Source organism: Falco rusticolus, chromosome 1 (assembly GCF_015220075.1).
Source record: "Falco rusticolus isolate bFalRus1 chromosome 1, bFalRus1.pri, whole genome shotgun sequence".
Taxonomy (NCBI): domain Eukaryota; kingdom Metazoa; phylum Chordata; class Aves; order Falconiformes; family Falconidae; genus Falco; species Falco rusticolus.
The window spans coordinates 39,583,273-39,610,486 of record NC_051187.1 but is presented as its reverse complement, the minus strand read 5'-3'; the positions used below and the strand labels follow the sequence as shown (position 1 = coordinate 39,610,486).

The following is a 27,214-nucleotide window of genomic DNA, read 5'->3' as shown; positions in this document are numbered from 1 at the left end:
CAAAAAATACACTGCACCTATGCATCCAGTGATTTACAGAACTAGGGGTTCTGTACAAGAAAAGACTAATTTTGTTTTTTCATGATAGGCACACAGCTGATGACATAGGTTGTCTTAATTCTAGCACTTCCTAACTTTTGAAATTCTGCCTTAAGAGCTATAGTAATCTTGGTGGTTTTATGCTCTAAATTTTAAAGCTTACAATTGTATAATTACCTGTTTTCTGTGTGCCATGTGGATTTTGCCATGAAGCTCAGTGAAGTACGATAAAAAATTTTTGAAACAAAAGCTGTTTTCTTTCATTAATAGATTAAGGCTAGAAAGCCATTAAGTGGAGTATTTCATGATATGTACTGCTATTGTTGTACAATAGCTTTGAATAGTTTTGTTTTCCTGTAGTGCTTTTTATTTCTTCATCTGCAATTTGCACATTTTTTCATGGTGTAAAGTCATTGGGAGTAATAGCTGGTTAACATTCTACAATTTCTGAGGAAATGGTTTTGTGGGATATTTGAGAGACAAAGGACCATTAGGAAGCTTGTTAATTTATATCCTGTTTACAAATTGAAATGGATGACTGAAATGTCAATAGTATGGAATGTTCCCAGAAACATGCTCCATTCTGAAAACACTAAGTAAATTCAGAGAAATCTCATACTATTATGTTGTTATAGCACTCTTATTTCTATTTTAGAGTTTGAGTCTTGGATCCATCATTGTAGTATCTGAACATGATTGTTTTCATGGAACAATTGCTTGGATCCAGAGGTCAATAGGAGCTCGGCAATTTTGTCTGCTAAGCAAACAGAAAACTCTCAACAAAATTTTGTTGTTTTCTAACTTGGAGTAGTGTTGGTTAACCAAGTGACACGCTGCTCAAGCTAACTTCTGGATGTGATGCTATCAGGGCACCAGACTGTTTTCAAACAGCTATAGCCATGATGCATGTAATATATTTTAAAGTCTTGCTGGACTAATTTGTACAGGACTTCAGAGTTCTGCCTACTTCCCTTTCCTCTTCCTTTCTTTGTACAAAGTCATCTGTAAACTACTGTCGCTGTCTCTTTGAGCTCTATAATTGGAAGTTACTGGGTTAGCAGTCAAAACTCATCACGTATTTATTCATATTTTTCAAACGTGCAAGAATAGGTTATATGTGGAAGGTTATCATTCCATTAAGACTAGAACGTATAGTTTCTCCTCCCTCTTCTACCAAGAAAACCCATTGAGACCTCCAGAAGAGGGTTACAACATATCCCCTCATACAAGAACATGTGCAGTTTGCTTAAAAACCCAAATAATGGTAACAAAATCTAATATGTTCTTACTTAATACAGAGATGTTTTTTGACTGCTTAGATGCACAGCTTGGTTTTGCTGTCACTTCAGATGATGATGATGGAGAAGAGGCATTTACCTAATATAGAGCTTCTCTTTTAAGAGTCTCATCTCTTCTCCTTCCTATCTTGTTTATTTGGACTGTAAGCTCTTTATAGGAATGGACTTTGTTACATGTTTACTGTGCGTGATGAAGCTTCATCTTCCATGGGCCCCAAACGGTAGTTTATAGGGCCTTAAAGGAAGCGTATCAATTGCTTATCTGCTGAAGGCCACTTTCTTCACCAAGTTCCGTTAGCACATCTGTAGATCTTTTGAAGCAAATACATTTATTATTTTCTCTCATTGTTCATTGTGACCACTGTTTTACCCCTACAGAAAGTTTTTTGTGGTGCTGGTCATGCCATGGGTAGGTGTACTGTTCTAGTGCCACTTTTTTGTGTGCAGTCTCCGAAGCAATGTTGGCATGTGGATTCCTGCTGTCCATCACCCTGTCTCCTTGCTGGCCCACTTCTTTGGTTCCATCAGTAGTCACTGTGATAATAAATCTTCTGCAAAGATTTCTATTGAGCAATTTATTGCATTTTCCCTTTACATCAATGAAAGAGATCAAAACCAAAGATGGACCTTTATTTCCTTCAGGACCCTTAATGGACTTGGTATCCTGGTGTGTTCCATGGATGGATCAGTGGCATTTTTGGACTTTTCCCAGGATGAACTTGGAGATCCACTCAGTGAGGAAGAAAAGGTACAGTAAGCACTTGGAGAATCTGTGATCATATTTAAGGGGTGCATTGATTCAGTTAAAATGACTATTTATAGAAATATGTAGTGACTGATTTCCATATTACAGAAAAACATGTTCTTGTCTACTTTATAAATCATTAAAAAAAGAGTAGTCAAGAAAAGAATTCATCATACTAGTTTTTATTCTGGATAGAAAGTCTACTTGGAAAGCATCCGCTTGCTTACACATCATTGTACATTTGAAGTAATTATTTGGCCAAGGAAACAAGGAGTGGGTGCTTCAAAACACTTTAAAATTACTCTTTGAATTGCATATATGCAAGTCTTTTTAAACTGATTGCTGTTGGCTGTTTTTTCCTCTCATTGCTATTAGCAACTAAAGCTTTGAATTTAAATTATCTTACATATTGATTTAGTGTTAGCTGAAAATATAAAGAAAAAAATCTGTAGTGTATAAGTGATACAGAGGGCATTTGCATTTTATGGATTCCATTAGATTTGTGTGATTCTCTTGCATTGTAATTAGTGATGTCACGCTAGCAGTTGTAGTCACTCTTTTTGTGTGATACATTTTTAACGCCTACAGAGCAACATTCATCAGTCCACCTATGGTAAAAGCCTAGCGATAATGACTGAAGCTCAGTTGTCTACCACCATTATTGAGAATCCAGAGATGCTCAAGTATCAACAGAGACAGCAACAGCAGCAGGTGGAGCAGAAGAATGTGTCAATTAGGGAAGCATCTGGGACTGTGGCAGCAGCTCCCAAGGTGGCAAGCATGGTTAATGGGGAGAGTTTGGAGGACATTAGAAAGGTAGGTGTTCTTAGATAATCACTTTATAGTGTCAGGTACTGAGCTGATAAATACCAAACTGCTTATGATAAAACCAATTTCTGCTTCCTTATTTATGTGGAATGACACCTTTCAACCCATGAATGGTCCAGGTGACGTTACTGAGACATGTTGAAAAGTTAAAATGCTTTTAAGCAGAAGACTGTGGAAAAAGGCTTGTGGGCATTTCTGTGATGGGTGCTAAGTTCTTGGTGTGCAGAAAAGAGACCAAGTAACAGTCAGAGTATGGAACTGTACTTCAGTTGCTCAGTGGAGGAGGTTGAAAGCATTATTTAATTCTCTGCTAAACAGAGCACATCTTTTAACGAAGGATTCAGTGTGTACAGATGAGGAGGTTTTGGGCTTGACTTTCTCATGTGGAGAGCAGATTATATTCTCCATAAATGCCTTTTCTACAAGTGGATAGATCCAGAATTGGAAATGTGTGTGTTTAAATTAAAAAGAATGTATGTTATGGTACAGCCTGAGAGCAGTAATCAGAATCAGAAGTCTATTGTGCTTTGTACTATATGAAATTCTACTTAAAAAACACCTACTATGGGTCAAAAAAAAGTTGTGGTATTAAAACACACTTCTACTAATAAAAATGTAGACTGATCCTTTGCAATAATAGCATAGTTCAAAGACAATATGGAAAAATTTTTAACACATTTTTAATTGACGAGCATCTTTCATCTAATATACCTATTCTTGTCAGTCAGGAAAAGAAAAAAACCATTTCCTATTTATCAGAAATGATATGAAATATATTTCCCAACAGAATCTCTTAAAAAAGCAAGTTGAAACACGAACAGCAGATGGTCGGAGAAGGATCACACCTCTCTGCATAGCTCAGCTGGACACTGGGTATGTTTGGAAGCTGGCTTTAAAATACTTTACCTCTTGGGGTTTTTTTTTCCTCCCCTGGTGCAAACTGAGAATTCTGACTTATTTTAATCTTATGGCACTTTAAAGCACTCACTGGAAATACCTTGTGTATACGTACGGAATTTGGTTTCAACCTATGTTCTTAGCTACAGCATCTCATTTCTAATAAATAAGGCTAACTGTCATTATCTACCATTATAGGTGAGTGAACAATACTGTCGTGTATTGCAGGTTTGTATCTACATTAATTCTGGCTTTAGTGTCCTTTGTATATGAGAATGACTCTGGAAAGTTAGGCGTTGGTGGTTTATTTAGGTTGTATGTGAACATCGACATGTGGAAAAGGGAAGAATGGAATAAGTAGTTTAGTTAAATTAACTATTTTTCAATTATTTTTAAAGTGTTTTTAAGAAATATTTTTGTTGTTTTTCTTAGGGATTTTTCTACAGCATTTTTCAATAGCATCCCAATATCTGGATCTCTGTCTGGCTCAATGATGTCTTCTCAAAGTAACCAGCAGCTCATGTCATTAGATTCTAATGCAGCAAATTCCCTTAATACTTCAAAGCCTTCTGTAGAGCCAACAGCAGCCAGTATAAAACCAACAGATGATGCAGCCAATAAAGATGGGTCAGTATTTGCAGTTTTGTTTTTCACTTACATGACTGTGTTTAGTTTTTAATTCTTGTTTCCAGTTCTGTAATCAAGCAACTATTAAACTGGTTTCCTTTACTGCAAAACTTCAAGAATCTAACATTCCTGAAAACACCAAGATTTTATTAGTATTTGGTTACTTTAAGTAGTGATAAATCAGTAATTAATAAATCCGTATGCATAGTTCTGGAAATGAACTTCAGTGCAATGAGGTATGCAATTGATTGCCAATGCTTTATCAAATTGACTTGCTTATAGATTATTGGGGTGCTATTAGTAAATAATATAATTTTTTCTAGCAGTGGAAGTAATGAAGCCTGTTTGTCATCAAATTGTGTCCTGTAGATCTCTTCAAAGATGATGATACTTCTTCCCTGTATACAACCCCATCTGAGCACAGTGGCATTGACTTGTCAATGCATATATGCTGATTGACTACTATGTCTTTCAAATTAATTCTGAAACAACTAAATTTTACTTGCTTTTCTCTTGGTGGTGACACTGACTTGGTTTCTTCTCAGTGTGTGTTTATAGCATTTGCAAGAACACAATGTCATTGGAACCTCTACTACTCCATTAAATTTAGTTGAAATTGGCCACAGAATAAAAAATGAGTGGGTAGACTCTGAGAAACGATTGACAGGTGAAACTATTAAGTCCCTTTTCTTTGGAAACTGCACTTCTAACAGCTTTTTAGTACAAATATCAGTTATCTTAGAGCCATTGTTTCTTTCAATTCATTCTCTGAATGAATTGAAAAATCTTTAAAGTAAACAGCTATTCAAATAACAGATCCCTGGAATGCTTTAGTGTGGGGAAAACACATTCCTTTGCCTTAGGGTTATGCTTGGAAAGGCCTAATAATTAGTTTGGATTCTTCAGCAACAAAATCAAAACCTGGCATGAATTATTTCAGCCCATATTATTTGATGGATAAACAGTGGAGTATAATCTTGTAATGGAAAGTATTTTGTAGCCTGAACAAGGGGTAAAACAGGGAACCCCATTATCATTTGAAATAGTGATTCTTTCCCTTTGGGTATGTAAGTACCAGCTGAAAGTATCATTTCATTCCTGAATTAAAAATACATGATGAGTGAATTGGGGTCTTTTAATCTAGATATATCTATGTGGCCACGTGAAGCTCTTAGCTCTGAGATGTATCATAAACAGCTTTTGAGAGTAGGCAAAGCTTGCAAGCTACTGCTGTGTGAAAGGGGGAAAATGCATATCCTATCTCATGTATGTACTTGAGTGGACAGTTTTCAGTATGGTTTCTAGCCAGTATAATGAATGCTAGCTAGTTGTTATGAGCAGTGCAGGTTACCAATACTAGATTTCTTTCAATCCTTCTTTTCCTGTCTCTTTTACTGACAGTGTAAATGCTACCTCTGCCTCAACTGCTCCTCCTGCATCATCTTCGTCTGTGTTGACAACTCCATCCAAGATTGAACCTATGAAAGCATTTGATTCTAGATTTACAGAACGATCCAAAGCCACCTCAGGGACTGCTGTTGTAACAAATACAAATCAGACTGTTGTGGACAGGTAAGACATAGCCGGGGTGGTGGAGGGGATGTGGAATTTAAAAAAAAAAAAAAAAATGATGGTGGAGAGTTAAGCTAATTCTGTGACGTAGATGTCATGGTGCTGGCTCTTACACAATAGGAAGGAAGGAGACAGCTGAAAAAAAGGTGAATTGTTTGCTGGCATTATTCCTTTGTACCTGGCATTTGGGATCAAAAAGACTCTTCAAAATATTCTGAGTTAAAACCTTTGTTCCAAAAGGCTGTGTGTGCTCGTGCCTCCACGTGTGGCTGCATGCGTCTGCGCTCCTTTTAAAGACAAAAATAGCCAGCCTGTATCTCTGTACAAGAGTGAGATTTTCTTCAAGATAAATTGCCATACTTCAAGATAAATTACCATACACATCTGCAGACAGCCTATCGTTGTAATAGCGGCAGTTGTATTTCAGTTTTATGCCTTGAAGGCATGCAGAGAGTATGCTTTGATTTTAAGGTGTTTTGGCTCTGGATCCACATGATTTTAAAAAACAGAAGAAAGCTTTTGTATTTGTGACAGTGCGTTATGGTATAAGTATTCCTGCTTCACCAAAACCAACAGCAGAAAAAATCGCAGTCTTGAGAAAGAAGTATGGAGTCATACTTACTGTCAATAGAATGTGTTTTTTACTGAATACTTTGATATTTTTATGTCAAAGGTTTTAACCATATGATGCAGAAGAAAGATGTATTAAATTACTCTCATAATTGCTTCTAATGTGTCAGTAAAGTATGGGTAAGTGTATTGCTTGGCATAATTCAGATGCCAGAGAAAAATGGTTTGGATTATGCAAAATGCTTCTAGGAAGCTGAGTGATTATGGAGTAAGTGGCAAAACATTGTTGGGAGTTAATAACCAGCTGTTGGAAGGAATGGCAAGAGTGATTAAATGACCTGTTTTAGGGTAGAATCGTTAAGAAAAGAGTACACAGGGATTTGTGCTTTGTCTTCGTTAGTTATATTGTGTTCCTGAAATGGAAAATGGAGCAGTGAGGTCATTTGTGTTTTGCAGATATGCACCTTTCTTACAGTAGTCAGAACTAAACAGGACAACTTTTGGGGATAGGCAACAGAATGACAAATGAAGTTCTTCATGAGTAAGCAGAAAGTTTCATGTCTGTTGGAGGGGAAAAAGACAAACTACTCTTACACCTTGCAAAGTGCTGAATTATTAGTATCAACCCAGGGAAAGAGATCTGGTTGTAATTGAAACTGAATGCTAAAATAAAGTTGCTATTTACACTTTATCCAGTTGCTAACTGTTAGTTTGATTGATATCTTTTTTTAAAGGAAAGAATGTCTGATCAGCTTACATATATATTGCACGTTGTACTTCTGCAAAGTATTGGCCATACCTCTTCGGCTTCCTTCTCTTGCCTTCGTGTGTTTTGAAATATACTCAAACAAGGCTAAAAATCTATCTTCTTTCCTACAAGAATGTAGTGCATAGGATATGTGGCAGCTTTTGGAATTGCTTATGTAAAATTTGAATATTTTTTTTTTTCTTTCTCAGACTGAAGGATCAGAATTTAATTAAAGACAATAAGCCCAAGGATATCCTGGAGAGCAGCAGTGACAGTGAAGAGAAGATACCAGCTGCTAAACCACTCAGTGCACCTAAACGGAAACTGGAACTTGAGGGAGAAACAGTAGAAAAGAAGAAAAAAGGAAGGCCTCGAAAAGACTCCAGACTTGTACCAGTAACTTTAACTGTTCAGGTGAAATAAATAAGATTCATTGTGGTTTTCAATGTTTCATTTAATAAAGCCAGTCCTGTGTTGACTTCTTTCATCAAGTCAAGGAAACATGAGTAGTATCAGTCCCTCAGAATTTTAGCCAGCCCTCTTCCTTGCGTTTAAAATTATTCTTTTTAAAAATGAAAATCGCAAAAAGCAGATGCACGTGGTGTGGCAAATGTGTCCATCCTTAATACAAATACGCAGCTACATACTAAACGGTACCAGCATGCTAAGCAGTAATAGCCTGCCAAATGACTGTACAAAATGAAATGCCATCGGTTTTTGGTGTTCTTTGATGGAGAGTGGCCCAAGCATAATTGTGACTTGGTTATGATGACTTAAATGATTATGAATTTCATCAGAACCACAAAGTAGTAAGTTGCATTAGTTTCCATCATTTTAGGGCATACAGATCCCCCTCTGTTTTCAGTATTCAGATCTTAGCTTTTCTATGCATTATATCAGAATTTCCATTAATTAGTTGCAGCTGAAAAGGAGGGGGCAGTATAAAAAAAAACCCACATCTAGTTTGTTTTAGTTTTTTAATTTTGAGAAGCTATATTAAATAATTTGTATTTATAAAACTAATTAAAGAAGATTAATATTTGCAATTAATGCCAAAAAATAGGCATTAATTGGAATAAAAACCAAATCAATCCAAATCACAGAGTATTTGTTTTATCTCTTAATGGAAAAATTTAACTACTTTTGCAATTTTATTTTTTTTTCAGTCCCCAGCTACGCTGGCCTCTGAGAAGGATGCTGCTTGCATCTCTGCACCAGCATTAGCACTAAAACTGCCAACCCCAATCCCACAGAAATCGTTTACTTTGCAAGTAAGTGGACTATAAGGGGGGGAAAAAAGCTTAATACTAAAAAAACCCACTTGCTTTTTTTTTACATTCTTAGATTATTGATATCCTTTGATAATTTAACATATGTTATGAATATGAACGTATGTCCATTTGTTCAAGCAAGCAAGATGGTATTCTTCAGGTTTGAAGAATATGTCTATGTAAGTTATGGCAAATCAGCTAAAAATAGGGCACTTCTGAACTAGCTAAACTTCAAAGAGGAATACCTCTGGTTCATTAGTCCCTCCTCCTGGTTAACCAAAGTATTTTGTAAAGATAAGAGTCTCTGATGGGAATACTTGCTGCACTGTTATTACAGTTGTGTTGGTAGTACACTGCTGAAGGGAAAAAATAAGAGCTCTCTGGAGGTGCTCTAGATCTGAAGAAACTAGCCAATAGTATCACTTTAGGTATTTATGAAATAATTTTTCTGCATGTTTAGGCTGTGGTAGTCTGGTTCTAATTGCAATATTGTAGGGAGACTGGGCACATCTAGACTTGATCTGGTGCCCTTAATTGAGAAGTGCAGACTAGCACTACCTTTCTTCATTCTTACGCTCCTAATACAAAGAAATTATTTATGTTCTAGCCAAGACTGATTTTCAGAGGTCTGCTTTAGTATGTAAAGAGGACCTGCAAGAAAGTTGGAGAGCAGCTTTTTACAAGGGCATGTAGTGATAGGAGAAGGGGGAATGGCTTTAAACTGAAAGAGGGTAGATTTAGATTAGATATTAGGAAGAAATTCTTTACTGTGAGGGTGGCGAGGCACTGGCACAGGCTGCGCAGAGCAGCTGTGGGTGCCCCTGTCCAGGCAGTGCTCAAGGCCAGGCTGGATGGGGCTCTGAGCAGCCTGGGCTAGTGGAAGGTGTCCCTGAACAGGGCAGGGGGCTTGGAACTAGGTGATCTTTGAAGTCCTTTCCAACCCAAACCATTCTATCATTCTTTTGAAGTATCACAGTATATTTTGAAGCCACTTTAAAAAGCATTGTTTTGGCTTTAACACTAGTTGCTGCTTTTGAGTAGTTCTTTTCCTCTTCCAAAAAGTATTTTATTTTTTGTATTTCAGATAAGTTCAGATCCATCAATGTACCTTGAAGTGGAAAATGAAATGACCACAGTGGGAGGTTCAAAGTTGAGCAGGTTAAAGTGTAATCGAGAAGGAAAGGAATGGGAGACAGTCCTCACTAGTCGAATTCTCACTGCAGCAGGAAGCTGGTAAGAGAGTATATTTTGGAGGAAGAGGGTCCTGAAGGCCAGAAAACATTTTGGATTACAAAAGTACACTTTATGAAAAGTTAATTACACATAAACCCTCATATTTACAAATAAGTAGAGGCTTGAAAGATATTTTTATCTATTTATGGATCACTTCTAGTAGGGATTTTTGTGATTCTTTGTGTTTGGCTCAAATGTCCTATTTCTCTTTCAGCTAACCTGGTCTAATAAATTGATGCTCTTCAACTCTCACCCTGTGGAGTTTTTCTGACTTATTTCTCTTGGCTACTGCTATTTGCTGGTTTTATCACTCCTCATTGTAATTTTTACACAGTCTTTCATAATAAATGTTTTGTGGATAAAAATATGTACTGCTTTTAGTCTTAAGACCAGTTTCACATCAAGCATTAGCTCTATGCAGTCTTAAAGCATCACAGATTCTCATTAGCCAGTTACAACTATTTTCCTGCGTATTTACATTTCTCCTTTAAATTTCTTCATTAACGTTGACTAAATCATGGTAAGCGATAGTTGTTCAAGTGTTAACTTTTAAAGAATGAAAAATCTGTAACAGGATGTTTTGTGACATAGAAGTATTTTCCTGAATGTTTTGCTGGGTTTTTTCCTCTTTATTTTTCTCAACTTTGCTTAGTTCCACCTCAGAGTTTAAATTGAAAGTATATTTCTGAAGCCTGAGCCATGTCCAGATTTAGAAGAGAAGCAGAGATTTCAAAGCTAAATACAAGTACAGGCCTGAAGAAAAGCTTGTGTATACCTAAAAGCTTTACTGATATTTACGCCTCTTGATCTAATCAAAGATACTATCTTTGCCTGCAAACCTTCTCTTGCCTATCTCCTTAGACCATCATAATTTTAATCAAATTAAGGAGGCATGGAATGCACTTATATATGTGTATGTATATATACACACACATACATATATATATATATATAATCTGTCTAGTTTTTGACCTTTCCTTTTGATGCCCAGCATTTTTTTTTTTAAAGCTGTAATAGCTGCCTTTTGGGGAATTAGCCCCAGTTATACGATAAGAAATCAATCTGATTTTGTTACTTGTATTTGACAAAATGTCAATGTTGGTTTGTATGTGTGTTGTTTTTTTTTTTTAGTGAGATTGTAAGTGTAGCCTGTGAGAAACGAACATTGTCGGTATTTTCAGCTTGTGGTCGTCGCCTTCTTCCTCCTATAATACTGAATACACCCATTTCCACCCTACATTGCACAGGTTCTTACATCATGGCTCTCACCACTGCTGCTACGCTCTCTGTTTGGTAAGTACCACGTTAGGCTGCAGCAGCTGGCTGGGCTGATATTTATAGGTAACCTCAGTTTTGTCAGTGCATTCCTCTTGGAACTGAGGCTTAAACCACATGAGGTCTGAACAAAAATCCACTTTTGGATATAACACGAAGAGTTTACTGGGCAGGATTTGAATCCTGTTTCTTCTGTGTTGTAGGACAGTCCATAATACTGAATTTGATTCTAGAAGAAAGAAAAAGGATCAGCTAGAAGTTACTAATTTAAACAACTCCCTAGGATAGACTTGTCATGCATATCGAATGGATTAAAGCCAGGGGCAGGAGAAATGCAGATACTTGCAACTTCTGTCATACTTAGCTAATAAAGTACAGAGTTTCAGAGTTAGAAGTACTCTAGCTATCTCCAAGATACCAAGATAAAAATGGCTGTAACTTGTTTACAGTTGTTGAATTCAATCTAATGTCTCATGCAAGTCAGAGCTCCTAAAGGATCTTTAGTGTTTTCTTAGCTGTAATGAGGTTTCCTGATAAAGAGCTATGAAAGTTGTTCTCTGCTGCTGACTTTTGTCTTCATGTCAGGGTTCTGAGTTTGCCAAAATAATTTTGTCAAAGAAGTGAAGAAAATGTTCAAAAAAAAACCCCAGTCAAACTCACTCCCAAAATACCCCCGCTCTGTCATGAATATTCAAGAAGTGCTTTTGTTAAATGATTTTGGAGCTTTCAGTTGTTTGTAAACTGCAGGCTTGTCCTTTTGTATTTTTCAGGGATGTTCACAAGCAGAGAGCCATTGTTAGAGATGAGTCTTTGCAAACAATATTTTCAGGTAATTAAAAAGTCATTTAGTTAACAACCTTTGAGCCCACCTGTACTATTTAGTGCCATTTATGAATCTGCTGAAATTTTACAAAACCTGAAAAGCTGAAGCAATTTCCCTTTTGTTATTGTGTAATAAAGGGAAGACATTGGCAATGTTGAAATACTCTAGAAATAACTGAGATGAGAGTATCAGTGGGTAACAGACTTGTACAAGATTCTGTAGCTTATTATACTCTGGGTTGCTTTTGAATTCAGTGCTCTGTGTGTGTTCAAATTCAGTGTTGTGAAGATCACAAAATAAATATGTAAATCTGCGATTACAGCAGTTTCCCTGTACTTTGCATGTTTTAATACTTTAACGATGAACAACAACTGATTATCTTCCAATTCGTTATTTCAAAATCTTCAATTTCTGTCATTGCCAGTATCTGGCACAACACGAATTAACAAAAAAGCAGTGTCTCGGGGCATACTGGCTTCTATTGTAGCTTTCTTTAATCCAAACAGTACAAATCAAAGCTACCTGGAGAAGTAGTTGTACTAGCAGTTTACAGATACCTTCATTAGAAGTTACATGCACAAATGCTGGGCCTGGAATATGTTGGGAAATGAGAGACTCCAGCTGTCCCAGTTATACTACGTTCTTAGAGAGCACACTTTTCTAAGTATGCTGGCTTTTAGGATTTTAAATTAACGGTGAGTTCTTCTCACCAATGAAGATAAAGGCTTCATGGGTTACAGAAGATATGGCAAAATTGCTGAAGATTGCCCCTAGATAGGGAGAATGTTTCCAGTTAAGTCCGTATTCTGTGTCAATTGCAGCATCAAGATTGATAATGTATTTTGCAGAAGTGGTTTTAATGCTGCTGCACCGAGCCTGGTGTTTACCATCATTATCTTGTGTCTTGACCTTCTACCAGTGCTCGAGGATAACAGTGAGCCTTTTTCTGTTGGTTGCTATGACTGATAATTTATGGTGGATAGCATTTTTTACCATTATAGATGTTATGCAGGACTCCAAAAGAAATACTTTGGTCTGATTTGACTTGCAGGAAGTGATGCCACTGTCTCTCAGATCTTGCTGACTCAGCATGGTATACCTGTAATGAGCATGTCCGATGGCAAGGCTTACTGTTTTAATCCTTCTCTTTCTACATGGTAAGTTATATATTATTTCCGGCTTTTACAGCTTAGCTGAACTGATGAGCATTCTGCTTTACTGTTTCACTCCATATTTTGAAGGGTAGTCTGAGTAGGATTGCATGCCAGGCTTAGTTTTGCTTTAGTTTGTTATTGTATGTCTAGCCTTTATTATATTATGATTTGTTATGTTTAAATTAGATTTTAAATATGAAAAAGTTAAACCTCAGCTATTTTATCACTCTTTCCTACGTGATACGTAATCTTTATTAACAAACACCTATATATACTTATGCTGATGTACGTCAGTTGAATCTGTCAAGCAGTTGGCAATGTCTGAAGATAACCTAGCCTTACAATTCACTTTTTAAATGTAAAAGAATGCAGTTCTGGAAAATTCGTCAAACAACTTGGTATTGTTGGGAGTTTAAACACGTCAAAATTGTTTTGCTCAGTTTCCAGAGAAAATAAGATGTGTGCACTACAGTCCTGAATGTGTATGTGCCTGACTTTGTCAATCCTGTTCACTCCTTAATATCTTTTTTGGATCTGATTACCAGTCAAGTTTGAGGAGAGCTCTTTGTCTCCAAGACGTAAAAGTTTAATGAAGATAGTAAGTCAGGTAGGGGAGGAGGGCAGAAATGATTCTGCCTCAGAGAATTCCTATGGAAGAGTCATTACTGATGTCCTAAACACAAGGAAAGGCTACATAAGAGGCTGTGCCTTAGTAAGTATCAAATATGCTTTCCCCATGGATTCTCTTACTTCTATTAGGGCGTAAGTTCCCATAAAATATTTTCTATGCTTAAATTGTTTACAGTCTTTCCAAAACAATTCTTTGTTGTCTTCCAAAGGGAAAAAAACATGTCACAGTCTTAATATAATTGTTGTACTTGGTTTAATGAGCATGCTTGATGAAAGGGCTTATTGTTTTAACCCCTCCTTAGAATAATTGTTATTAGTCAACTGCTTGGTGTGAATCCTTTGGAAGAGAAAGAACACCTTATTTGTTCTTTGGATAAACTGAGAAATTATGCAGAAATTTTCCCAGACAATAAGGAGCAAAAGACAGGCTCACAGCCCTAATTCTGAATTTGCTGTCATTACTTAGTTTGTACAACAGCTTTGGAAGTGTTTAAAAGAGCAATCCCTTTAGTCATCATACAAATTTGAACATGGGATTTAAAATATTTGTGCCATTTTACCTCTGAGCAGTCTGGAGGTCCAAGCTTAGCATTTTATTTGAGCCACTGATTCTCTTGGCATCTCAAACCAGTGAAAATGATATCCTTGGTTAGGTGTGGAAATGGCAGCTGTGGCTGTCAGCTCCCTCTGTGTGAAGGAATAGCAGTAATGTATGGGAAAGATTGTCAACATGTGTGATATGTGGTGACTTGTCTGCTGGGTGGTGGGACCTGACATGAGGTAAAATCAAGTTCTTAACAAGAAAGTCATTGCCCATGTTCACTCTAGTCTTCATCTGGGACATGACTTGTTATGAGATGTAAAATTACAAGTGGAAAGTTTATTTCCTTCAAAACTAATGCTTACTTATATTATACAATTAATATTGTAAACTTTGGGAGTGGAAGGGACACTTCTGTGACAGCACAAGCAGATTTGGACATGGAGTGGCAACGGTTGGTGTCTGTGGAATTCCTGAGCATCTTGGTGATTTTTTTGGGGGGGTATCTCTGAAAATGCAAGTCAAGGAAGAACAGAGCTCGATCCCCTGATATCACTGCCTACTCTCCTCAGACTTGGTTTTGTTTGTTCTTTTTCAGGAATCTTGTTTCTGACAAACAGGACTCTCTAGCACAATGTGCAGACTTCAGGAATAGTTTACCATCCCAAGAAGCCATGCTGTGTTCTGGGCCCTTAGCTGTAATACAGGGACGAACATCAAAGTATGCACTTACTTGCTTCATTTGATCAGCATGTTTTTCTTTCCCCCCCATTATTTATTCATGTGATTGAATCAGTGGCTAATGACTCTGAAGTGATCAGTAGCTCATATAGTATGGTTTTGCTGGTTTTAAACCTTTGCACATTTATACTCTGTACCTTAATGTTATTTTGAGATCGTTTAGGGGGCAGGAAAGCATGCTCTAAACTCAATCATTTTAAGCCTCCTCTTTATTGGATGAGTAAAGTATTTGATGATTCTGTACGTGTAATATTTTGATTAGCTAAGCTGAATTTCTTACATTTTACATTTTAATTTTTAGTTTACCAGCTTTTTAGAGTAGGCCTACAAATTTTGAGCAGCTCAGTTGTCCTCAAGGGATCTATTTAATGAAGTCTTTGAGAAAGTTGAGTGATTAGTCATCTAATGCATATTTTTAACATCTGAAGATATCATGAGGGAATTGTGTGAGCCAGAGCAGACTCCTGTAGGTAATTTAGTAGCCCATCCTCACCTGGATTTGAATTAGATTTCACAGGCAGATTTCTGTGCTATTTCTGTCCTTCACCTCTGAGTTCAGTTTTTTTGGTGAGAGAAACTGTAGAGTTGAACGACTTTATAGCTGTTCTTTTGGTATGGAGGGGAATTAATTGGGAAAAATATTTGAAATACAAACAAACAACACTTTGAGAGAGAGAAAATACCGGACTGAAAAATTAGCATTTTTTTTCCAAAAGGAAATAATTGGCTACTTTTGTCAAATGAGCCTTCTGATGACAACACATTTATTTGCAAGAAATCTTTTAAATGCTTCAAGCTAACCTTTGTATCTTGTTTGTTTTGTGATGTTCACCTGTGAGGGGCAAAGAAAGGTAAAGGCAGTCATCTTAATTTGCTATAAATGTTTAGGAGCACTTGGTCACTGGTAAGCATGTATTTTTAAAAAGATGATGATTTTTAAAGATGAAAAGAACAGAAAAAGAGCAGGAGGCAGAAAACCCTACGGTAGGCCTTGATGCTTGTAAATGGCCCACTGGAGGGGGAAGGCAGTTTGCTATGAAGTGCTACCTTTGTCATTAAACCTTGATTTCTGCAAGCGCTAGGTGCCTCTGAAAGATGAGTGTAGAATAGCTTGTACTACAAAAATATGTGTTTCTTAAACTAGTATCTGATTCTATGGCTGGCATGTTAATTTTTTGGTTTTGTAGTTCAGGAAGGCAAGCGGCAAGATTGTTCTCCATGCCTCATTTAGTGCAACAAGAAACAACACTTGCATACCTGGAGAACCAGATAGCAGCAGCACTTATGTTACAGTCCAGTCATGAATATCGCCACTGGCTCCTTATCTATGCACGGTACCTAGTTAATGAAGGTGAGACATGCCATGCTGTGTTACTTCTTTGCAACTCTGATGTACTTTTAAGAAATGTTCTGTTTGTGTCATGTATATGTATGATTGCACTTAAGTCTCCTTCTAGCACTTGGCTTCTAGACTCAGTGTTTACTTAAAACCAAAACAAACTGCTGAAGTCCGTTTGTTTCAGTAGTCCTCAGTATTTGGGAATCCTATTTTGGCACACTGAGGAAACAGTGCCACCTGCGGACTTCAGCAATAGCCATTGCATTGTGAAACGGTGCAGTGGTCTGTCAGGCGTATCGTATTGTATGTGTTATTTGGCAGCAAATGCAGATGTTTCAGAGGAACCAGCAGCACCTTGTAAAATACGTAACATTCCTCAGGCAACTGACAATGGCTGCCTGATGTGAAATGGAAGAGTTGCTTGGTCTCTGACACATACCAGACCACATAAAACTGCAGCGAATTTGCTTGTTGCTTGCACTTTTTAACATCCTAAAATTTCAACAGCCTGTACTGTGAGCTTCACAGGTTAAATTCTGTGAGGAAGGAAACCCACAAGAAAGGTTGCTTGTGTCTGTTTTATATTTGAATATGCTATATCTCTATGCTGTTATGTTAAATAAGGTTAACCAATTGACTTTTTGCTTCTTGGATTCTAAAGAATCTCTTGTATCTCTGCTTGTCTGCATTCCAAATTTAGTAGTTCCCATTGTATTAATTCAGCCTTATTCCTCACCATGTATAATCATTTTACACAGAGGGAAGCAAAATGGTTCATGTTGGGCCGCCTAATAGGTGCTGGCAGAATTAAAATTGAGCTCATTAATTCTTGCCTTTTGACCCGTACCTTATTTAACAAGAGAGCCTGATGAGCTGCCTATGATTTCTCTCTGTGCTTTCCCAGCTGAAATTAAAATGTTCATCTTAGGTCATATGTTAGAGAGATGGTTATACTTTTAAAAGTCTTCACTAATTGAGAACCTCTCTATCATGTGTGCAGGGTTCATCTTGCACTGCACAAATGTCACTGCCTTGCGCGTGTGTGTGCACTGGATGTCACTGCAAATTCTGCTTTGTCATGTGTCTATGAACTGTTTCACTACTTTTCTAGGTCTGCTAAATTTTTAAAATTGCACATCCTATTTTGACCCATTATTCCTATGATGAATTTCAACACTTAATGAATTCTAATCCATTAAAATATTCAATTTGTTATACCTTGATTGGCAAGTTACTCTTGAACAGATGACTTTGTTACTTGTAAGGGAATTCCCCCCCCTCTGATCTTTGGGTGAATAAAGCTGGCCTGGAAACTGTGTAGTTTTACTAAAGGTTTTCTTTTTTTTTTCCTTCTTCTTTAATTTGTCCATATTAATTGAATCAATTTTATTTTTGTGAAAAGCTCTTTTGCTAAAGGGTTTGAGAGATCTCTTCTGATTTAGTAATAGCTAAATGTTTCAGAAGGATGTCTGATTTTATTTTTTGTACTACTGTCTCATTTTTCCAAATTCATATATTGCTATTAAATGCAACCTAACAACTTTTCCCCTTTGTTGGTTTTCATCTTGTGGCTTTCCAACTCTTGTGATATCTCTATTAGTTATTTGGCTGTTCAAGTCTGTCAGTTTTCCAATGGCTTTTTTTTTTTTAAATGCTGGTATTTTTATGTGGGAGGTGGGAGTGAAGTTGAGATCAGGGCAGTTCTTAAAACAAATTGGAGTAACTAGTTTTTCTCCCTATTGTAGATCACCTTTAGTAGTGTTTTTGGTTTTGAGAACTTAAATTGAACCCTTTGGAACTCCTAAAATAAATCCTTTACAAATCATCTTATCTTTCCAAAGATTTGCTGTTAGAAGAATAATACACTTTTTTTCAGAAACCAGTGGTTTTGGCTTTATTTTATTCTACATACTTGTAACTCCTTCATGAATGTTGTCAGTTATATTGTGGAGTGGTTATATATAGTGAAATGCTTATGAATGTGGTTTTATTTCTGATAATATTCAGGGTTTGAATATCGTTTGCGAGAATTATGCAAGGATTTACTGGGTCCAGTCCATTACTCAGCTGGAAGTCAGTGGGAATCAACAGTTATGGTAAGTCCTGGTAACAGTTTAATGAAGAATGAAGAAGAGTTTCCTATGAAAATTACAGGACACGGGTAGACAATAGAACTTCAAATATGATTAAACTTAGTGGCAAAAAAGCAATTGCACATTATTTTTGCTGACCTGGAATCCTTTCCATACTCTGCTCTAATCTCATAAGCAGGCTTCCTCCCGTGGCATTTGTATTTATTTCATGTGAAACTGTAGGCAAATGTTTATTGCCACAGTCCCAGCTCTGCTCCCTCTGCATGGTGCTCAAGACAGCACCAGAGTTGCGTGTTCAGGTCTCCATGTTCTTCAGACAGCAACTCTGAAATAGTGACACGCCAATTAAATGTCTTCCCTTCTCAGAGCACGCCTGGAGTCTGTAAGTGCAAAGGCTGCACCAGCATCATGAGTATGTAAATGTAAAGATGGTTTTTATTCTGGGAGTCATGTAAGCAGAGTAAGAACATAAGACACACAGCTCTCTCCAGGCAGGAAAAAAGGGCATGAATCTTAAACAGCTTTATGGAATATATTCATGATATCAAGTATACATTCTGAAGATGCTTTTGTGGTTTTTTGTGCAGGGTTTACGAAAGAGAGAACTATTGAAAGAGCTTCTTCCTGTTATTGGACAGAACCTCCGCTTCCAGAGGCTTTTCACAGAATATCAAGAGCAGCTAGACATCTTGAGAGACAAGTAGCATTTCCCCAGATTTTCCCTGCGGGGCCTGGTCCGAGAGAAACTGCTGAACAGCATTAACCAGAGACAGAAGAGGAGCAAGAGCCAGTCAGTAGGGACACTCCTGAAGAGGGCAGTGCCCTAAGGGTCCCAGATGCTTCAGGAGTGACCTGCTTTAGTTTTTGAGGAAGCTCACAAGTGGATTCATGAAAATGAGTGGATGAGCTAGACCGTTTCCCAAGTGAAACCTAACGATCGAAGCTGTGGCCTCTGTTTCTATGGAAAGTCATGGATATGTACTTCAGGGGGGTCCTTTTGGATCTGGATCTCATTTTAATATCAAAACTAGCTGAGAACTGTTTGTGGGGTTTCTTGGATGTCCTGTGAAAAGCACAGTACTTCAGAGTACACTGAACAGCATATTTAACCCTGTTTAGGGTTTTTGCCTGAGGATTTATTGAGGCTCAACACTATATTAAATTAGATGAATGAGCCACGTAAAAAGAAATTTCATAAATATTAAGGTATTATGCAGCCAATAGACTCTTTCCTGTGAATATAATAATAATAATAAGAGGCTGTTCTAACACATGGACTATTTTTGTACTAGAATTTGCTAACTTGTAATATGGAATTTTATTTGGCCGATAATCGGGCTATCTCTACAAAGTCATCTTGTAGGAAATGTAATGCTAATTACAAAAGCTATGTTTCAAAATAATTCTACCAAATTAATGTCATCATCTGGTTTTTAATTTTTAAATGTTTGTAAAAGGCATTTTGGGGGGAGGGGGATGGATACGATGGGGTGGCTCTTTTTTGTAAGTACAAAAATAAATGAACATTGCATTGGTTTAAAAAACAAAAAGCAAAACAACAGTCTTGAATTATTACAAAGGGCACAGGCATCTCCAGAAATGTCAACGCAGGCTGAATCATGTTCAAGTGTCTAGGAATAAATAATACTGTCTGGGTGATCTTTCCTCTGAAAGCATGATTGGACAAGTACTTGTGATCTCCCTAGACCAGCTGCATTGTTTTGTCTTGGAGCCACATCTCAGCTGAGGGAGCAGGAGCTGTGTGGGAGCACTCCTAAAATCGGGCAACACAGAGCAAGACAGGCTCCCCTGACTGATGCCAGAAGTGGTCAGCACTGCGACAAGAAATGAGCTTCATGCAGTTATGGCAGTGTTCCTTGGGTGGCATTTCATAATAACAAAATAGTGCTGGCAGCCTGCCAGCAGTTCACTTGTGGAGTGCTTTTGGAATTCCACTGAAACAAAGTCAATCAACTTGTTTTCTTCCCCAGTGTATGTTTGGTGCTGGGAAAGAAGCAAGTGTATGTGTTGGTTCTTTCCATGAACTAACTATTCAAGTGTGCCTCAATTTATTGCCTGCCTTTGAAATGGTTTTGAGTAAGAAAATTAGTACTGAAATTATTAAGTGTATTTAAACGCTTGCAAAAGAGCAGTTTCTCCCCTAACCTTCTAGCAGAAACACTATCCTTTGCCTTCAGGCAGGACGACTAGCTCTGCTACTGTGGATTTTGGCTGAAGGGGGCTGACCCTTTTCAGAGAGGTGGCTCTGTGATTGTATGGTTGTCAGGGCCCTGGAGGGGGAGGATGTGTTCTCTGAGGCACTTGGCAGGTTTTGTTGCCTCCTGTATTCAACTGCCAGACACGATGGACACCAGATTACTACTTTGTACAGCAATCTTGTGTGCACACCAACTGAAACATCTTGAAGAGCAATAAAAACAACTGATTTAGCAGCAATTCTTCAGTATGGCATCAGCGAGTTCAACCAGCAGTGGGAAATGTAGTGACAGCACAGTTTGATTTGGCACGTACCTGGTGGGGAAAGTGAAGGTGGTAAGGAGAGACGTCCATGTTCCCCTCACTTCCAGTCTGAAAAGATGCAATTATCAGGGACATCTGCAACCTCAGCAGGTGGTGCCCATCTTGTGCTTGTGTATGCAGGCAAGCAGCCCTTAAAATAGGAGATAGACACTGTTCTGGGGAAAAGGTGTCTGGTCCAAAGCTTGGTGAAGTCAGTGAGAATCCAGCTATCGGCTTATGTGGATTTTGACTCTTGACTGCTGGGTGTAGGCAGCTGCCAGGTGGGTGGTATAACAAGGGTGGCTCTGGAGGCATTGGGCAGGTGAAGGCCTGCAGAGAGGTGTCCCTTTGCTCCTGCCAAAGGTAAGGCGTGTGGATTGCGGCCATCCTCTGTTCGGCCTTGTGGTGTTCATATCTGTCTGGAAATTAATGCTGTTTAATAGGATTTAAAGGTAATTAGCTAAGGGCAAATCAGTTCTTTGTCATTAAGTCTTTGAAGAGATGCTGAAGTACTTTTCCTGAAGAGCTATCCCCATATGGGGCACTGTAGGTTCTTCCACCCATTGTTTTCTTGGAATGCTCTGTTGCTGCTCAATGGGCCAGGAATATTACAATTTTTAAATTCCATGCAACTAAATAGATTTAAATGAAGATGAGCTTTTCTGAAGCTCGATCTCTGTTAGCGCCTTCTGCGCCGCTGCCTCCCCTCGGGCCGGCCCGGAACGCCGCCCGCCGCCCGTGTTTCCGTGGCGCGGCGTTTCGCGGCGCACCCACACCGGAAGGAGGCCGCGGCCGCCGGCGGTGGGGCGCAGGAGGCGCGGCGGTGTCCCGGGAGACGCGTCGCTGAGGCCCCCGCGCCGGGCCGCCGGGGCCAAGCCGCCACCATGGGGAAGAGGCAGCACCAGAAGGACAAGATGTGAGCGGGGCTGTGCGCGGGGGGCGCTTCGGGGCCTCCGGGAGTGCGCGAACACGCGGGGCGTGGGGAGGGTGCGGGTGCGCTGGGGCGGCGTGTGAGTGACCCCGCTCTCTCGGCAGGTACATCACGTGCGCGGAGTACACGCAGTTCTATGGGGGCAAGAAAGCAGGTAAGGGGGCGAGGGGGGCTCCCCTAGGCTCAAGCGGCTCCCCTGAATTCGGGAGGTTTGCCTCGGCTCAGACGACTTCCCTCAGCTCGAGGGGCTCCCCTCAGTTCAGGAGGCTTCCCTCAGTTTGGGGGACTCCCCTCAGCTCAGGCGACTCCCGTCGGCTCGGGGGGCTCCCCTCAGCGCAGGCGACTTCCCTTGGCTCAGGGGCCTCCCTACAGCTCAGATGACTTCCCTCAGTTTGGAGGGCTCCCCTCAGCTCGGGGGACTCCCCTCAGCTCGAGGGGCTCCCCTCGGCTCGGGGGGCTCCCCTCAGATCAGGTGACTGTCCTCGGCTCAGGGGGATCCCCTCAGCTCAGGCAACTTCCCTCAGTTTGGGGGGCTCCCCTCAACTCAGGCGACTTCCCTCAGTTTGGGGGGCTCCCCTCAACTCAGGCGACTTCCCTCAGTTTGGGGGGCTCCCCTCAGGTCAGATGACTTCCCTCGGTTCAGGGGGCTCCCCTCAGCTTAGGTGAGTTACCTCAGTTTGAGGGGCTCACCTCGGATCAGGCGACTCCCCTTGGCTCAGGGGTGGCTTCCGGAGCACCCTGTGCCCTGGCCCTGCTGCCGGGCCATGCCACCCGGGCCTGGCCCTCAGCCCATCGCAACTAGGGCAGAAGCTTGAGGTTTCCCACCCAGCTGAGCCGCTGCCTTCGGCTGGCCCGCGCGTTGATCGTCAGATTTAAATTCGGTGCTGTCAGAGCTCTGTTTTGATTTTTTTTCTGATGGTTCGGTTTGAGTTGAGGAGCTACTTGTGCTCAGCTGAAGTCCAGTTTAAGTTACAGTTTTGCAAGGTTTAGTGTGGTTTTCCTTGGCATCAGTAAATTGTCACCATGCATATGGCAAAATGGAACTTTAAGCTGTCTCTTTGTTACCTAAAACACCATGTATTTAGTCAAATTCTGTTGTGGCTTTTTTTTTTCCTCCCCATAAACAGACCTTCCGCGAACTAATTTTAGACGTTTATCATTTGATCACTGCAGGTAAGACAACAAAATTACATTATTAAATTACATTATTACATTATCAGGCTGTTGACACTGAACCATTACTGAAGCAATGTTTTTCTGAGGTAGTTACTTTCACAGACTTGTGCCTGCTAGGACGGTAATGCAGCAAGAAAAAACTCAATAAAAACAAAACAATATCTGTCCTTTCCATGATTAGTATCTGCAGAGATTGGATCCGATGGTTAAAAGAATTCACAAGTGATAAAGTAATTCAGAACAATTATCATGTACATTCCTGTCTCTTGAATCTACATAATTGGGTCTTGAATCTACTTTTCTCTGCTCAGAATATGTTTGGTTGTTCATTTATCTTTCTGGGGCAGTAATTAAATAGATTGAAGAAATATTTATGCTGATTTTTTGTGTTCAGTGTTTACTGCTTGGAGTGCTGGAGTGAAAGAGGGGAGTTAGTAGAGGTGGGTTAGATATCCTCTTGTAAATTGAATAGTTGCAGAAGTTACAGTCCATATCTACAAACTACTGCTGCTTGGCTAAAAGCTGGCTGGATTATGGAAGCATCCCTAACAGGGATGATGAATGTGATTGCCAGTCACTCCCTAGCCCACTTCAGTGCAAAGAGAGTTGAGTGTTTCTGCTTGAACAGAGTTTTGTGCTGGTGGAGCCCAACATGGCAATGGAAGCAGGCTGGGGAGTATTAAAGCATCCCCTGGCTCTATGTTTGTGAGTGCTGGCAGCTACGTATTGCTGAACTGCACCAGTTTCTTTCATGGATTTTGCTGTTAACCTAATTTATGTAGAATCAGGTAGTGGGTATTGGCAGCCACTCAATGTTTTCATTGGTGTAGGCCTTGCTCTAATGTGCAAGTGAATCAGCAAAATGTTATTTGCTTCTGTCATCATGATTTCCAGCTGATTTTGCTAAAAAGAATGTGCACTTTTTTTCTAGTTTGTCTCTGCAGCCCTTTGAATACCCAGTTTGCACACCAGATGGGACAGTCTTCGACATACTGTAAGTTACTCTCTGTATTTAGCTTTATTTTTGTGTTGCTGAACTGGTTACAGCTGTGTAATCATCATTTGGTGTTAGCAAGTTGGCAAAAATAATCATGCCCATCAGTAGAGGCTTCTGATGGTGCTTGTTGCTTATTACTTTATCCCTTCTCTTTTCAGGAGCATTGTTCCTTGGATAAAGAAATATGGAACCAATCCAATCACAGGAGAAGTAAGTAATGATGGGGGAATTCACATGATGTCTCTGCTTTCCATATGCTCAGTTTCCTATTTAATGTGTGGGAGAAACAAAAACGCTTTCACTAAAGCAAAAAGAGTTGAATGGGAGTGCTATTTTGAAGTATGATATTTGTGAGATCAGCTGTGTTCACATTAATGTTGAGATTTACTAGGGATCTCTTTTTTTAGCTTAAAAAAAAAGCAGGGGGGGCTTCTGGATTTGACACCTGATATCCCCCCACTGTCATCCTGCTAAATGATCTTTGTAATAGAAAATAATCAGCCTTGGACTGCATGTGTGGAAGAAAGAGGAGAGGGGAGTTTTGCCCCCCTCCCCTTTTTTTTTTTATTAGATTGTAAATTGTATGGCAAAGGAAATGTGCAGCTCATTTATATAAACTCCTAGGGTAAGTTGCCTTTCTTAAACGTGTGGCACAATTAAAATCTGTATAGATGGGAATGCGAGCTCTTGTTACCACTAGTGATGACTGGTTGTTGACGGAAAAGACTCTGTACTGCTGCCTCGTATAGGCAGAATTGTAGTCCATACAGGGCAAGGTGTTGGCAAGCAGTGATGTTTCCTAACAAAAAGGATATTTTGCTTTATGCGGGTTAGAGACATTATTAGATGATATTACACATGGTAAGCTTAAGATGTAAAATCTTTTGAGTTATCTTGACAATATATATTAGAATGTTTCTGACCTGCCTCTGTCATGGATTTCACGCTATGATCAGCACCTTGGTGTTTTTTCTCCACCTGTTTTGTGCATAAATTATATTTATGAAGAGGTTACTTTCTGTAGTAGTGTGAAGTTGTAAAGCACTGAATAAATACGAAGTACTGGAAATATTTCCTTGTTGGTATTACATTTTTTTCTGGTACGTTAGAAGAGAGTGCATTGTTTGTGAGGGTGTAGAGGAAAATTTTAAACAGAAATTGTTGCTCGAGCTACTGAAACTTGTCTTACTTCAGTAAGTACAGTTACTTTCTGGACCATTAGGTGGCAGCCATTGCACAGGGTTGGTGCTTGGTTTGCAGATGGCTCTCTGGTATGAGGTTACCTTTGAAACATCTTGTGTTTGATTAAAGATTTTCCCAGCAGACAGATACGAGGAGAGGCTAAATACAGATGCAGTATTACAAACTAAACACGAACAGGCTGTTTGAGACTTAATATCTTCAGTTACAGCGAACTGCAGGTGTGTTTGTGTGATGGAGAGATGATTGAAGGTTTTTCTTCACACATGAGGAGGCCAATGTATTGTTGAGTAGGAATGGAATTGCAGCTATTTCGCTTGTTTTCACCAGCCTCTCACCACCTTGCTGCTGTGTGCATTGGTTGGGAGTTTTGGGGTGTTGCCAGATCAATTTTTTTTTCACTCAGAGAACCTCCATGACACCTGTTCTCAGATTGTGAACTGTGATGGGGTTTAAAATTACTTTGGGTAAATGTTAAGCAAGAAATGTAAAGTATCTGGTGGTCTTGTGAAATACAGGGAAAGGGAGATTGGGCAGAATATACTTGGCAAACCGTAAATGCTCAAATGATGTTGGACTTTGAGGTCTGTTAGTTTACCCAGACTTGTGCTTCTGTAGTTGATCTGCAGTGCACCTCCAGCTCTCCCTAGCATGTGTCCCCTTTTGCTCTGTTTGGGGAGCCCTTTCTTCTTTTATTCAGTGGTGGACTTGTACTGTGCAGCACTCTCCTCCACAGGACAAAGGTGTTCCAGACCACTTGGAAGAAAAAGGAGATGCTTGCTCTCCAGAACAGCATACAGCCCTGTGGGGTTGAAGGGAGTGTCATAATTTAGCCAGTGTTTCCCAGAGGGCTAGCTCTGGTTTTCAGAAGCGGGGGGAGGGTGGTGTTAGGCAGGAAGGGGATGGGGGTGGTGGGACAAGGCAGGGTAGGCGGCAGAGGAAATCGGTGAGTTGAGCTTGTGCATCTCTAGACTATACTGCCCTCTATTTAATTTATCATTTTGTGTGCACCTTCTGTTACTTTTACAGCTTGCTTGTTGTACAAACCAGAAAATATTTTCTGTAATGAGTTGGTGACTTAGAGAAATTGAAGATTCTAGATTTCTTTAAAAAGGAGTTGAGCCACATTAGCTGCAGTGCTGTGTTTTGTACGGTATCTTATGAAGTTATTTTGTGCAGATTGATGTTTTGTCTTGGTAATGAGGATCTGGAGATTTTTTCCATATTTTTGTCCTGAAGTTAAAAATTATGATGAAATCCTTTGTGGCTTGTACTTCTGTTATGGTTTGCTACAGGCCAAACATTTTAGAGAAGTCAATAGGCTACTTGGAAATGGTGCTGCTCATGGTGCACTCTCAATACTCACTAAATCTGTCTAGCTGTGTTATTTCTGATGCAGACCCCTCAGTGGAGAGCTGGAGAGCCTTGCATCATTAATATATTTATCTTCATGGTGCTCCCAGAGGTAGGGCTGTGCTAGTCTTTTCTTAACTGGATGTTTGTGAACTGATCTACAAATGACTTCTCTGATTCTTCTGAATCCTAAACTATTGGACCAGCCTTCCCTTTTAAAGAAATTTTGAAATGCCAAGATCACAGTTATTCTTTGATGGCTTAAATATTTAAAAATTTGTTTGCTTTCCTTTCCTGTACTTCCTTGTGGTTTATTGTTTATTTTTTCTTGCTTTTCTGAATATTCTCCTGAGGTGCAGCATGGACACCAATAAGAAACAAGTCACCATTGAACTTGTCTAGAGTTTCTCATGAGCTATTCCAGAAAGTAACTTTAGATTTATTGCCTGCCCACCACCCCTTTTAAGAATGCATCGGGATAAAAAATACTTCTCTTACTACAGCAATAATTTTGGAAGAAACAGTACATCTCTTGCAGCCAACTACAGCCTGTCAGATGGTATTGGCTCGCTTACTTTTTTTGTCAGATTTGTCAGGACACTGCCTAGCTCAT

General features: G+C 39.3%; 2 protein-coding genes across 2 annotated transcripts in view; both read left to right on the top strand.

Annotated features, from left to right (window-relative positions):
* The window catches only part of LOC119142515 (protein HIRA), a 38,159-nt gene extending 18,343 nt beyond the window's left edge, over positions 1-19,816 (top strand). The window contains exons 11-25 of the mRNA XM_037375567.1: positions 1,980-2,085; positions 2,671-2,898; positions 3,698-3,783; positions 4,240-4,434; positions 5,836-6,006; positions 7,534-7,738; positions 8,491-8,595; positions 9,680-9,828; positions 10,960-11,121; positions 11,874-11,932; positions 12,978-13,083; positions 14,850-14,972; positions 16,180-16,343; positions 18,339-18,427; positions 19,012-19,816. Of these exons, the coding sequence (XP_037231464.1) occupies positions 1,980-2,085; positions 2,671-2,898; positions 3,698-3,783; positions 4,240-4,434; positions 5,836-6,006; positions 7,534-7,738; positions 8,491-8,595; positions 9,680-9,828; positions 10,960-11,121; positions 11,874-11,932; positions 12,978-13,083; positions 14,850-14,972; positions 16,180-16,343; positions 18,339-18,427; positions 19,012-19,128 (2,065 nt within the window). The 3' untranslated portion in view covers positions 19,129-19,816. The remainder of the gene's footprint in view (positions 1-1,979; positions 2,086-2,670; positions 2,899-3,697; positions 3,784-4,239; positions 4,435-5,835; positions 6,007-7,533; positions 7,739-8,490; positions 8,596-9,679; positions 9,829-10,959; positions 11,122-11,873; positions 11,933-12,977; positions 13,084-14,849; positions 14,973-16,179; positions 16,344-18,338; positions 18,428-19,011) is intronic.
* A 1,891-nt stretch (positions 19,817-21,707) lies between these two features.
* The window catches only part of PPIL2 (peptidylprolyl isomerase like 2), a 72,240-nt gene continuing 66,733 nt past the window's right edge, over positions 21,708-27,214 (top strand). The window contains exons 1-5 of the mRNA XM_037375553.1: positions 21,708-21,860; positions 21,980-22,029; positions 23,003-23,048; positions 23,983-24,045; positions 24,207-24,258. Coding sequence (XP_037231450.1) covers positions 21,829-21,860; positions 21,980-22,029; positions 23,003-23,048; positions 23,983-24,045; positions 24,207-24,258 — 243 coding nt within the window. The 5' untranslated portion in view covers positions 21,708-21,828. The remainder of the gene's footprint in view (positions 21,861-21,979; positions 22,030-23,002; positions 23,049-23,982; positions 24,046-24,206; positions 24,259-27,214) is intronic.